This window comes from Heptranchias perlo, chromosome 8 (assembly GCF_035084215.1).
Source record: "Heptranchias perlo isolate sHepPer1 chromosome 8, sHepPer1.hap1, whole genome shotgun sequence".
Lineage (NCBI taxonomy): Eukaryota > Metazoa > Chordata > Chondrichthyes > Hexanchiformes > Hexanchidae > Heptranchias > Heptranchias perlo.
In genome coordinates, this window is record NC_090332.1 from 11,059,834 (window position 1) to 11,074,203 (window position 14,370).

The window sequence follows — 14,370 nt, forward strand, 5'->3', positions numbered from 1 at the left end:
TTTTTTCACCAAGGGTGGTAGGGGTCTGAAATTCACTGCCTGAAAGGGTGTTAGAGGCAGAAACCCTCATCGTATTTAAAAGGTGCATGGATGAGCACTTGAAGTGCCATAACCTACAGCACTATGGACCAGGAGCTGGAAGGTGGGCCAAACGGCCTCCTTCTGTGCTGTAAATTTCTATGATTCGATCAGGTTCCACACAAGAATGAGGCTGCTTATTCACACACATTTCTAGTGCTTGTAGGAAAATAAATTTTAATGTAAACATCAAAATAGTTTTCACTTTTTGCATACATTTTGAATTGATAGCATCTCAAGGTTCACATTAGCTGAGTTTCAATTAAGATAAATATGAAATAATTTACACAGGCATTCTTTTATACAAGTATTTCTTCAGTTCAGAATTAAAGCACTGAAGAAGGCTGCTGTCAAGTTGTCTGTGAATCCCAGGTTAAATATCTCACAGTTGGTAAAGATATTATAAAAGATTTGTATGCACACAGTTTTGCTACCATCTTAGTAATGGAATGTTGCTGCCAATATTTGCTGCTATGCACTTAGCAACAAGAAAGACAAAGAAAATTCTACTGTCTGTAAACAGGGGATCAGCCACTGTTGTCAACTGAAGTGATGCAAGGCAGAGAAGCATAAAGAAATATTTTTATAAAATCATATACATCACTTCAGGAAACACTACTAGGTGGGTCTGACCAGGTTACGAGCATATTTATTTATCTGCAACTGAAAACGAGCACTCAGCCATCTGTTGGTACATGAGGATCACTAAAGTAGTGTAAAAAGTTGTATTTACAATTGTAATAGTATTTTAGAGCAAACTGTCCCTCACCAAGGTGGTGGTATGGCTATATTAGATGGTCACACTTAAACTTTTATATCTTTACAGTATATCTGTAATTAGTCATTTAATATCAAAAATATGTACAAAGCTAATCAAATAAAAATGTAAAATTTCTTGTATTGCTGCAGACTGACATCCAGTTGATTATTTGTTGCTTCTCTGTCTTATGACATAACAGGAGGCTAAAAAGGGAGAGAAAAAAATGGATATTTTAAGTCTGGTTTTCAGCAAATAAGCCTCCATTTACTGCACCACTTCCCACATCTGCTGGATTCTTAGAATTTCACCAGTGGTTAGTTGCTGCTCCAGTAAACGAGTGTTTTATGAAAGTCTCACAGTTCAGTCTCTCACAAGCTTCCCTCTGAAAAACAGACTGTCATGCCAGTGATTTTCATCTTTACTTGAGTAAATATGTAGCCCATAAGTAACTGTTGCATTTGAAAATGAGTTTCATTAGATAAGTATTGTTCAAAGCAGTGACTAACAGCAACAAAAGTTGCTTTCAAGCACATTTTGTAGAACTTCCTGTTTCAAGGAAAGAAGAAACAAGTTCAGTACCAGATTTTGTTTACTGTGACCAGTTTGGTTTGCATAGGGCTGTGCAGCTGTGCAAAACAGGAAGTGGACTTCACTTGATGGGGCGTATAACATGAGAATTGCCGTAGCATTTCATTCACTTCATTAAATTGTGCCAGTCCATTTTGTTTAAGGAAATGGTCTAGTAATACATTTTGGTAAAGTCTACATCCTTTTTAATTTAATAGAATGTGTGGGAAACAACTAACTAAGACATTCAATGCATAAAATGTATTTTTATGGTCATTTGAAAATTCCATGTTAAAAAAAATGTGAAGTGCCTGGGGAACAGTAGTAGAGAACAAGTGGATTAACTAGCGGTTAGAAAGGTGTTGGGTCTGCAGGCTTCATGTAAATAAACATTTCGACTAGGGCAGCCCAATGACTTGGTGGGTCCCAGGTTCCATCACTGCTAGGGTAATACAATTAACCTCAATACTCACGGGTTGAACAGGGTTCCTGATCCTGATCACTATGTAGTGACCCCTACCGGAAAGTGCATGTGTGTACGCTTCAGGTGAAGGGATAGACAGCCCAGGTGGAACTGTACAAGAGCAACAAGGAGTTTCCTTGGTCCTGCTGGCATTCTAAGGATTACAATTGATGCTTTTCCCTCACTTTTTGACTTTCTAAAATACTATTTGTACCTCAGTATTAAAACGTACATTATTATAATTCTCACATTAGCTTAATTAGCATTTATGCACTCTACAGGGACGGGTATAAAAACTGATGCTTGCTGAGATTGCAGCCTGCGACACAACTACACGTTAAAGATGCATTAAGTACACAAACCAAGTTACTACATATTTTAAATGCTACTAAAAACCTAAACATAATAAATTTTGTAGAAAGTACTGATTCCATTCCTTTTCATGGATCAACCCCATTGATCCTATGGCAACAGAACACCTCAGAATGTTTTTAAAGTTGCTGAATCTAAGAAGCATTTAATCCTAAATAGTCACCTGTTCTTAATGCAGGTTGCAGATAATGGAGGGACATAAGGCTCCCACAACTAAATAACTCTTATATTCTACATCAATTTAGCTTGAAATCAGTCAAACAATTTATTGATATATATACACACACATATATTGCTTTCTTTATAATAAGAATTTATATGATTTAACCCATTAAATATAGTGGGTGTACTTTAAGCATAGGAATGTAGTCACATACTGTATAAATATTTACTTCAGATAGCATTACAATGTGATAGTTCTTCATTGTTGTCCAAGGGATAAATATTGTATCATATCTGTGCTTTGTAAAAAATCAATAAACTTGTCTACCATTTGAGAAATAATCAATTCTATAAAACCTGATAGAAATGTATGAGTCAGCTCAATAATTCCTGCTTCTACTGCACTTCAACATGAAGCCGATTTCCTCTGTCCCACCACCACCCCTATAGCTTGGTAAAATCCCAATCTGAAAGCCAAGCAGTGGCCCTCGTATACAGTTTATATCTGCAGGTATATATAGAAAGAACTGTACAGTGAGTGAATCAACAGTGCATTATATTCGTGCTTAGAAGGGTCAGTCAATAACTCGAGACAGATTGATCATGATATGTTTCCCCTCACCCCCACCTCTATATAAAGACTGCAAACTCTTCCTTAAAATGTTTAGCTCTTTGTCTTAGTAATTAAATCTGATCTATACTGAAACAAATTAGGTGAGGATGGCTGGAAAAGCTGACCGATGCGTGAGAATCCTCAAGAAGCTGAGGCTCAAATTTTCACGGTTGCGAGGTACAGCTATCTCTGTTGAAGTATTGTAGTCCTATTTAGCAGGCTGCAGCTAGGATAGGGTATATTTTCCATCTGGTGACTTGGTCCCGAGTGGGCACCAGATAATCAGGCAGGGAATCCCTTTTTTGCAGGATCACCACCTGATTTGCAAAGCATACAATCTTCCGATCACGCTGAAGTCCTCTCACACAAAATGTACAGTGGTTAATTTAAATATGTGTTAATAAAGCACAGCTGATTTGGATTGTTTTGTCTGGCCAACTGCAGTGGCTGAAAAGGGAAGCTCCATGTGTGATGGAGCTCTTAAAGGGCCAGGTGCTGTATTTTATTTTTTCCAATGCCTTTTTAGTGCCATTTTTAAAAAAAATGTTTTGAAAACACTTGCAACACAAACTTACATAGGAGTGACAAGGTATCTAAGTACAAGCTGCAGCGTCCCATGGTGGTCACTAAGTCAACTTATAATTAATGATGAGGGTTAGTTTTAAAGTACCATTTCAATCATATATTTAAAGCACAAGTTGAAAGAAGGCATGCCAGGAAGATTAGCACACCAGAGGCCACACCCACTATTATGCTACCAATTACTTCTGCAGGCCCTAACATATGCTTGGCAATGAATGAGGACAACTGCCTCTGCAGGTTCTGGATAAGCAGGGAGTCTCTTGTAGAACTGTACCATCTACTGCAAGGAAACCTATAGCCAACTATAGGTCCAGCATTAGACAAATTTACCACCACCCTCAACTTTTATGTCCATGCCTCTTTCCAGGTTAGGGGTGGGACCATTTGTTTCTCACACATTTATCGAACATGTGACTGATGCAACAGTCAGCATAGCCAGCACTTCCTTCTTCTTTTCCCACTTAATAGCAATAGAAGCATGACACTGCTGCTCAATGTCATTGCTCAGTTGCACTTTCCATGGTATAAAGGGCCACTGACATGCGAGATACCCATCCAGGCATCAGCTTCTTTCTCCACCTCTGCCACCACCACTTGCTCTTCCTCGTCTATGCAACGTGACTTACTTTTAAATTTGAGGAGGGTCAGAGAAGCAGAAGAATTTGGGGAGTTGCAGATGAGGCCGAAGTGGGGCAGAGGTGCACAAAAGGCCAGAGTGAAAGGACCAGAGGGGACATAAGGATGGAGAAGGTTGCAAAGGTAGGGTGAGATAAGCTAGTGAGGGAATTGTAGCTGAGGTCAGGGATTATAAATTTGATGCATTAGGGAATGGAGCCAATATTAGTGAGCGAAAACAGATGTGATGGGTGAATAGGGCAAGACGTGTGTGGCACAGTTTTGACTTTATGGAGGGAGATGATCGGCAAGGAAGATGGTGACAAAGGTGTGGATAATAATTTCAATGGTGGTGGGAGTGAGGTAGGGATGTTAAATGCCACAGACAGATTAAGGAGGACAAGGAGGATATTGTGCCATGGCTGTAGTCACAGAAGATATCATTGATGACCTTGACCGTGGTGCTGGGAGCAGTGTGGAAACTGGACTGAAGGGATTTGTGAGAGAGGTGAGCACAGACCTCGGAGTCACGACACACTCAAAGAACTTAGAGAAGAAAAGGAGTTTAGATATGGGGCTACAGTTGGAGAGAATGGGCAAGGGCAGTACATATGTGTGGTACCCCTATAATCTACAATATTGAGTGCAATTCTCCATGGGAGATAAAGTACACTTCTAAATCGAAGAATTATATGGTTCTTTCTTAACTTCTACAGATATGGGGAGTACATTGTACTCTGAGTACATGTTATATTTATATATAAATATATATATATAGCCAGTCGATTACCATTTCCTGACTGTACGTTTGGATGGGCAGCCAATATCACATTTACACTTACATTTATATAGCAGCTTTAAGTAGCAAAACATCAGAAGGCACTTCACATTTTGGGGTTGGACCCAAGGAGATGATTGAAGGTGTATCAAAGATGTATGTTTTAAAGGGGTTTTTGAAGGTGGGGAGGGTTTAAACAAGGTAGTTCCAGAGTGTGAGGGTGAGAAGGCTGCAGCCGTGCCACCTTTAGTAGAGCAGAGAGAGGGGGAACACATAATAGAATAGAGTTGGAAGAGCAAGGATGAAGATTTGGAAAAGATTGCAGTGGAGCGAGGCCGTGGAACGGTTTACAGACAAGGGTAAGGATTTTGAAGTTGATGCACTGATGGGAAGGGAGCCAATGAAGGTTGGTGACAACAGGGGACATAGGTGAGTGAGATAGGTGTGCAGATAGGCTCCAGGTGGCAAATCTCTGGATGAGTTGTGGCCTGGAGCACAAATGTCAGGCAGATCAAGAGGCTAATTGGGAGTAATTTGGAAACATCTGTAGTGTAAATGACAGTTTCAGTGGCAGTGGGGGTGAGGTACGGATGGAGATGGGCGATATTTCATGGTTGGAAATAGGTGGTCTTGGCTCAAACTCAGAGTCAAACAGGACATCAAAATTCTGCATCGTCAGGTTGAGCTTGAGCGGGAATCTAGAAAAGGGGGATGGAATCAGGCGGGGGCCAAACAGGATATCTTTAGTCTTGCCAAATTTGAGCTGCAGAAAGTTCTGGTTCATACAGGTGATTAGAAGATAGAAACTTGCCTGTGGATCAACACTCTGGGGCTTGCCTGGTGAACAAAAGACTGGAAAAGCTTGGCCAGCTTGGAGATCAGAGCAATGATCTGCCTGACATTTGTGCTCCAGGATCTAAGTTGTGTCAAGGACCAAAGATTCGTCCAGTGATCAAGCCTGCCCGTTGGTCATGGTCTTGAATCCTCCCATCATTAGCAACAAAATGAGCTGAGTCACTTGCTGACATTAATCTTTCCTCCTCAACTATCAAGGTTCCCATTTGCAAATCATTCCAGAACTCCCTCGTGCTAGCATTCCCCACCACCACAAATCATTCTGCACATATCCAGTCAGTATCAAAAAGATCTCACTGACGACAAATCTGACAATCTCCCTATTGTTTAAGGGCACCGTGCCTCATCTTGGTGCCTATATTTGCACACTCTTTCAATCTCACTCTCCTACAGTGGCAGAAGGGTTACATAGAAATTTACAGTACAGAAACAGGCCATTCAGCCCAATGGGTCTATGCTGGTGTTTATGCTCCACACAAGCCTCTTCCCACCTTACTTCATCTCACTCTATCAACATATCCTTCTATTCCTTTCTCCCTCATGTACCTATTTAGCTTCCCCTTAAATTGAACTATGCTATTCGCCTCAACCACTCCACATGGTAGTGAATTCCACATTTTCACCATTCTCTGAGTAAAGAAGGTTCTCCTGAATTCCTTATTGGATTTATTAGTGACTATCTTATACTTATGGTCCCTAATTTTGGACTCCCCACAAGTGGAAACATCTTCTCTACGTCTACCTTATTGAACCCCTTCATAATTTTTTATAGTGGCTGACTGATGATTTGTACAGGAGTCTTGGGGGACTGAGACAGTACTTCCTTGTCTTTGGTTGTGGGCTATTTCCCCTTTAAGAAGAAAGTAAAGAGTGTGAAGGCACTCTGCATGCAATCATACAGAATACAACCCACATTTCAGAATGCACTCCTTAACAGGGGTGAGGTGGCACTCGCTGCCAAAGCCTTCTCCTTCCTGGATCATGGGCCTCCTTCCCTCAGGCTGAAAAGCTGGGTCTTCCTTTGCTGGATTACAGACAGTAACACTCAGCTGAAGAGTCTTTAAATTTGTGGGCTCGGTGCCCTGAAGAAGCACCGCATTTTGCAGTCAGCCACGTTGGTACCGACACAACATGGCTGCCTTGGCCTTTTCAGCTACTGTAACAGCACTGGATTTTCTCACCCCCCAGAACAAATTGCCCAATGGAGGGTACTAATAGCGGCAGAAATTTACCATGAATATGTAATGATGATGTAATGAGGAAAATTGGGCTGGTTCTCGGCAAAGTTATACCTACAGGCAGAAGTGCAGTTTATGTCCAATTCCGTTGGTAAATCCAAGCCGCGAGTATCAACAGGAATTTCTTGATTGGAAGCAAGACTGTGTTTGGATGTATTCAGTGCATGAGGAGAGGAGTAACAATGATGATGCAGGTGTCACATTCAAGACAGCTTTTACAGTAAGAACATTCTGGAAAACTCAGAACAGCCTATCAAAATCATTGTCCTATGTAGTGGATGTTTGGAAAAAAAACAAGAATTTCTTGTCTGCGAGAACATCATTTTTAAGGAGAAAGGACCTTTAAATGTAATGTGACAAATTTTAGGTGAATGGTTAGAAGTATGAAATAAAAGTGGAACATTAACCTGTCTTCTCTTTTGTTGCTGACTGACTTCCTGTGTATTTCTGGTTTCATTTCAAAGTTTGGATTCCTTCTGGATAGATTAGCAGGAGAGAAAGAAATGGAGAGAAAGAAAAGAAAGTCACATTTACTGCCCCGTTTTGTGAAACAGATAATACCACCGTCAGCTTTCAGTTAGTATCCAACCTCGGAGTACAGACAGTAATAGAAGAGTTAATCTTACAGCTCAACACACAATCTGCCATTTTTTTTCTGTTTGCTTCTTTTAAGACCAAAACCTAATGGTTATTCCATTTTTGGCCACTTTTGTGATATTTTAATCAGATTTTCTTTTACAGGCTTTCCACCTCTTTGACCAGAAACCTGTCTCTGCAGGAGCCGCAGCCCTCCTGTACATAACCCATGTTGTTAATGATTTTGTAACAGGAACACAAAATCAATATTCACACTCACATTCTGACCTTCAAAGTTCAGTCTCACAAAAGGTGTGTTGAGTAAATGAAACATTTATAAAAATCTCAGAAAGCCGCTTTTATACAATTACAATTTACTGATAATAGTTGTTTTTTTTTGCAACTAAAAAAATTGAATTATCCAATAATTTGAATTGAGTGATTCTGAAATGAGAGTAGACTGTGTACATTTACAATTGAGTGAGACGAGATGGCACTCAGTGCCCGACCTTTCAAATGTGCTGCTATCAAAACATCAAATAGGCATAGGGCTTCTCTGAGGGCAAACATGCTCTAAAATTAAAGTGTAGATATAATGCTTGTTTGGTACTACATCAGCCAGGAGACAGAAGGGCCTGGCTTACCCATTCAGAATTGGCGGGTTTAACCTACGTCTAATGACAGCCTTCTTATTTACACTAGCACTAAATATTACTGTATGAAAAGAGCACTGATCTCCCCTCTCTGAAACTAAGATGACATTTGACACCACAATGGGCATACAGAGATGCTGCATTCTTGTTTCTTTACAGTATTGATATATATATATATATATATATTATGGGTTATATATGTATTTTATGGGTTAAAAGAAAGGTTTGAAAGACAATAGTTGAAGGGGCATACTTTCACAGTAATATTTCTGAGATAAGTTTACTGCAAACCACCAAGCATCATGATATCCCAATTACCAGTATACTGCTGTATAAAATTGTTAAGTTTCTAAGTACTTTCACTCCTGTCCTTTTATATTTAATTCCTTAGTTATCAAATTATCCCTAGAGTAACAAATAAACATTGGTGTTTATCCAGAAGTCTTCACTGCTGTTGGAGGAAGATTGTTTTACTTGTTCCATACAGACAGCTCTGTGTCCAAACCAGTGCCCATTGGAGCTAATATGAGTGGCAGATCTTGATGGAAAGAAACATGCACAGTCTCAAGTACATAAATGTTGCTCCAAAATAATAAAGATAACTGGAGTCAATAATTAAAGCAAAGAAAATTAAGTTACATTGTTTTTCCAAAAGTTAATTAGTTATTATGTTAGTTACATGGTGGTGCATGCAGTGTGACACTTGGACTTCTAAATCTCTAGGAGGAGGGAGGGGAGTCTAGGCGCATCACACTAATCCTTCAACCAAGTATGGAAGAAACATGCAGTTAATCTGAAGGCAGGAGGCCAGTGACTTATTGCCATGGTGCCTGGTACTGCAGTGTATTTATGCAGCTGCGTCATGGAGCAGGAGACCCAGAGTCTCAATTCCATCCTCTGCTGACTGTCACACTAAGGATTCCCCCAGATAGAGAGCTCCCACCTGAAGCAGCTGTATATGATCAGGGGTCTGTCCTTAAGAATCTGCATATTATACATTTTCATGGAAATTTGTGTCAGTGTCAGTTCTGTATCTAATGAAAAAATAGTTTTCTGTGGCAGCTGGGAGCAGTCTGCTTTTGCAAGAGGGAGCAAATCCACACACTTCAAAGTGAGTGTCTGACCTCTGTTTATGCAGATTACTTAACAAGTATTACAAATGCCAAGCATCATCTGTATTGGCATTCCATTGGGAGGTGTGGGAATGACCTATTGTGCCAGTGTTGCTTTGTTCTACAGATATTAAAAATTGGATCAGGAAACCTGTGCTTTGTGTCTTTAAACCTCACTTTGATTGACAGCTTTGACTGATTGTGAAGAATACTTTTTTGATCTTGCTAACCCAGGGCAGCACCTCTTGTTTTTCAGTGTATTACTGCTTTGTCAGGCAGCTAGGAAGTCAGGACTATTAGGGCAATCTGTGAGCATCCAATCTCATTCAGAACCTCTCAATCATGGATGCTTGTTACTTCCAAGACTTGCTGGAGATCTAAGGCACTATAATTTTGCCTCTTAATAAAGTCATCTGTATCTGCAGCTGAGATATGCGGTCTTTCAGAACTTTAGTTTTCATTCAGAAATAAAGAGCTTACAGTGGCAAACTGCATATGCTCCGTATGACTCTCAACAATAAAGGGGTTCATTGTTCATCCTGTGGCTTCTTATCCCAGATAAGACACAGGGTCACATTTTGGTTCACTGGGAGTGGAGACTGGACTGTGGAAGGTGACTTTTGCCCCGGGGATGATAGAAAGTATCTGGAACACGCCTCAATCATAAAAGTGGCAGCGAGTGGAGAGATCAGACAAAGTGAAGAAAGAAGATCTACTCACACCCTGGGGGACTGACCTAGCTGCTAATCTCTACACTCAGTCGGAGCGCAGTTTCTGGAGTCCAACAGCTCCAGTACCTGGCACGTCAATGAGAAAATTGAACCTGGAGAGTCAGTGAGGAGATTGAACCTGGGAGTCAGTGAGGAGATTGAACCCGGAGAGTCAGCGACGAGATTGAACCCGGAGAGTCAGTGAAGAGATTGAACCCTGAGAGTCAGTGAGGAGATTGAACCCGGAGAGTCAGTGAGGAGATTGAACCCTGAGAGTCAGTAAGGAGATTGAACCTGGAGAGTCATTGAGGAGATTGAACCCTGAGAGTCAGTGAGGAGATTGAACCCGGAGAGTCAGTGAGGAGATTGAACCTGGAGAGTCAGTGAGGAGATTGAACCCGGAGAGTCAGTGAGGAGATTGAACCTGGAGAGTCAGTGAAGAGATTAAACCCTGAGAGTCAGTAAGGAGATTGAACCTGGAGAGTCATTGAGGAGATTGAACCCTGAGAGTCAGTGAGGAGATTGAACCCGGAGAGTCAGTGAGGAGATTGAACCTGGAGAGTCAGTGAGGAGATTGAACCCGGAGAGTCAGTGAGGAGATTGAACCTGGAGAGTCAGTGAAGAGATTAAACCCTGAGAGTCAGTGAGGAGATTGAACCCGGAGAGTCAGTGAGGAGATTGAACCCTGAGAGTCAGTAAGGAGATTGAACCTGGAGAGTTATTGAGGAGATTGAACCCTGAGAGTCAGTGAGGAGATTGAACCCGGAGAGTCAGTGAGGAGATTGAACCTGGGAGTCAGTGAGGAGATTGAACCCGGAGAGTCAGCGACGAGATTGAACCCGGAGAGTCAGTGAAGAGATTGAACCCTGAGAGTCAGTGAGGAGATTGAACCCGGAGAGTCAGTGAGGAGATTGAACCTGGAGAGTCATTGAGGAGATTGAACCCTGAGAGTCAGTGAGGAGATTGAACCCGGAGAGTCAGTGAGGAGATTGAACCTGGAGAGTCAGTGAGGAGATTGAACCCGGAGAGTCAGTGAGGAGATTGAACCTGGAGAGTCAGTGAAGAGATTGAACCCTGAGAGTCAGTGAGGAGATTGAACCCGGAGAGTCAGTGAGGAGATTGAACCCTGAGAGTCAGTAAGGAGATTGAACCTGGAGAGTCATTGAGGAGATTGAACCCTGAGAGTCAGTGAGGAGATTGAACCCGGAGAGTCAGTGAGGAGATTGAACCTGGAGAGTCAGTGAGGAGATTGAACCCGGAGAGTCAGTGAGGTGATTGAACCTGGAGAGTCAGCGAGGAGATTGAACCCGGAGTGTCAGTGAGGAGATTGAACCCGGAGAGTCAGTGAGGAGATTGAACCCTGAGAGTCAGTGAGGAGATTGAACCCGGAGAGTCAGTGAGGAGATTGAACCCGGAGAGTCAGTGAGGAGATTGAACCCGGAGAGTCAGTGAGGTGATTGAACCTGGAGAGTCAGTGAGGAGATTGAACCCGGAGAGTCAGTGAGGAGATTGAACCCTGGGAGTCAGTGAGGAGATTGAACCCTGAGAGTGTGTGAGGTGATTGAACCTGGAGAGTCAGTGAGGAGATTGAACCTGGAGAGTCAGTGAGGAGATTGAACCCTGAGAGTCAGTGAGGAGATTGAACCCGGAGAGTCAGTGAGGAGATTGAACCTGGAGAGTCAGTGAGGAGATTGAACCCGGAGAGTCAGTGAGGAGATTGAACCTGGAGAGTCAGTGAGGAGATTGAACCCGGAGAGTCAGTGAGGTGATTGAACCCGGAGAGTCAGTGAGGAGATTGAACCCTGGGAGTCAGTGAGGAGATTGAACCTGGAGAGTCAGTGAGGAGATTGAACCCGGAGAGTCAGTGAGGAGATTGAACCTGGAGAGTCAGTGAGGAGATTGAACCCGGACAGTCAGTGAGGAGATTGAACCCGGAGAGTCAGTGAGGAGATTGAACCCGGAGAGTCAGTGAAGAGATTGAACCCGGAGAGTCAGTGAGGAGATTGAACCCGGAGAGTCAGTGAGGAGATTGAACCCTGAGAGTCAGTGAGGAGATTGAACCTGGAGAGTCAGTGAGGAGATTGAACCCGGAGAGTCAGTGAAGAAATTGAACCTGGGAGTCAGTGAAGAAATTGAACCCGGAGAGTCAGTGAAGAGATTGAACCCGGAGAGTCAGTGAGGAGATTGAACCTGGAGAGTCAGTGAGGAGATTGAACCCGGAGAGTCAGTGAGGAGATTGAACCCGGAGAGTCAGTGAGGAGATTGAACTCTCAGAGTCAGTGAGGAGATTGAACCTGGAGAGTCAGTGAGGAGATTGAACCTGGAGAGTCAGTGAGGAGATTGAACCCTGAGAGTCAGTGAGGAGATTGAATCTGGAGAGTTTCTGAACAGCTAAGAAAACTGACATTTTAAAAAACTTTATTTTTCTGGCAGTATGTTTTTTCAATTAAAAAATGTTGGAGTACTTTAAACAAAAAGGCCTCTCCGCTCGACTATCCTTCACCTTTAAATGAATTAGGCAGTGTAAGTAAGGTACAAGAGGCTGCTGTCAAGACTGCTCTCTCAGACCAAAAATGCAACACTGGGGCTGGCTGTGACTGATATCATTTGGGATCATGTTTACTAAAATAATCTCAGATTAATGTGGTATAAATAAGAGATGAATCCTACTTTGCCTGTGACATTTCCTGATGATTTCAGGCACTGCACCTTTTCCAAGAGGGTTTGTCTTTCTTTTATCAACTCATTCTGCTTGTCCAATAGTTCCATCACCTGCTGTGCACTGGCCTGACTGTGCTGGTCCAATTGTTGCAGTCTGCAAAGACAGAAAACAACCACAGATGCCACTTCAGGATAAATTCAAAACATCCTCTGCCCTGTAACAACATAAACTTGTGGTAAACTTGGTCTCTATTCGGAGTAGTTCTGATTTTTAATTCAATAGTTAGAATCAAAACTCTGGTGGTCCTAAGGATTTTGAGCCTTGACATCAAGCGCAGCAAAACTATTCGATATGAGTGGCATCACAGATAATCCTGTTCCTGTAGTCATTCCACCGTGCTGTGCAATTAGTTCACTTTTCTGTCAACGCTACAACTTGCCTTTTAACAGTGAGCTGCAACCCTTTAAGAGCTAATGCCTCATTGAATTTTGCACTTCTCAGACAAGTAAGCTACAGACCAAGCTCTGTAGCTAAACGTTTCCTGTGGCAGTAGCCTATTCAAAATAGGGGGAGATACGGCCTTTTATTGCAAAATTCAGTGCGGCTGCTACAACTGCACCAAACCACAGGCACGTGCAGCACTGATTTTGTTTGGACTGTAAAAGTGGGGCTCAGATCTGCACATGTCTTTAGAAAGCATCTGATCTGGACATACCACTCTTTAGGGCTGTTAAATGAATAAGGTGCAGTCAAGTATTGAAGTGGCTTTGAACAGTTTAGAATAGGGAGCTCCTCACTTCTGCTTGAAAATATCATACGGAGATGTCTAGCCAATAGCTACAAAGGAGAGTGAGTAGAAATGTCTGTAGTTGGAGACCCAGACAATGTTCTTTGATTTCCTTCCACAAATATTTACAGCCTCTAAAGGTTTATATACCTGACTCTCTTTCCCCAAACCTTGGCACACTGATGAGTGTCCCTCCTTTCGTGTTTTCCACTCAAGGAAGCTCAATTCTGCTCTTTTTTAATTTATCCCAAAGCAAGTATTTTTTTTTCTAAACAAGCTGAAGTTAGTTCTAATATTGCTGACAAAACAATTTGATTGTAGCTGTTCAATGATAACCAGTGAAGAAAAGCATGGTCAGGGCCCACTAAAGCACATCAAACATCAGTGCTCCAGGTTTGAACTGTGCAAAGAGAGCCAGACGAAGTAGCCTAGCCACTTAAACCAGTAAGTGGTGCTAACACAATTTTATAATTTAAATGAGTTCAATATCAATTTAAATTGGCCAGGTCCCCTTTGTGCATTCATTTAAATCTCATCTGATCTTGGCTGTGTTTCAGGCCAACTGATTAGACAGCTAATTAATGTACAATTTGTTGCTGTTTTAGTTCTAGTAAGTTAATTAATGTCCATCTTTCTGTATTTGATAGTTCCAGATTGAAACTAAGACTTCCTTTCAGGAGAAGTATAACTCACATTCAGGTATAGTGTTTATATTAAAATAGTTACAGGAAGGTAGGATCTGCTGCTTGCTGTCTCTGGACTATATACTTTGCTGGTGAAGTTTCTC

At 41.9% G+C, this 14,370-nt stretch overlaps 1 protein-coding gene across 7 annotated transcripts in view; it reads right to left on the reverse strand.

Annotated features, from left to right (window-relative positions):
- Positions 1-259: 259 nt before the first annotated feature.
- Positions 260-14,370, reverse strand: part of sdccag8 (SHH signaling and ciliogenesis regulator sdccag8) — a 263,176-nt gene continuing 249,065 nt past the window's right edge. For 3 of the 7 annotated variants that reach the window (XM_067988651.1, XM_067988652.1, XM_067988649.1), the window contains 2 exons: positions 12,805-12,949; positions 261-1,041 (listed from right to left, as the gene is read on the reverse strand). In XM_067988651.1, coding sequence (XP_067844752.1) covers positions 1,024-1,041; positions 12,805-12,949 — 163 coding nt within the window. In that variant the 3' untranslated portion in view covers positions 261-1,023. Of the gene's footprint in view, positions 1,042-7,490; positions 7,560-12,804; positions 12,950-14,370 lie in introns of those variants that run through there. The other 4 variants (XR_010963604.1, XM_067988650.1, XM_067988655.1 and 1 more) reach the window with 4 other exon arrangements.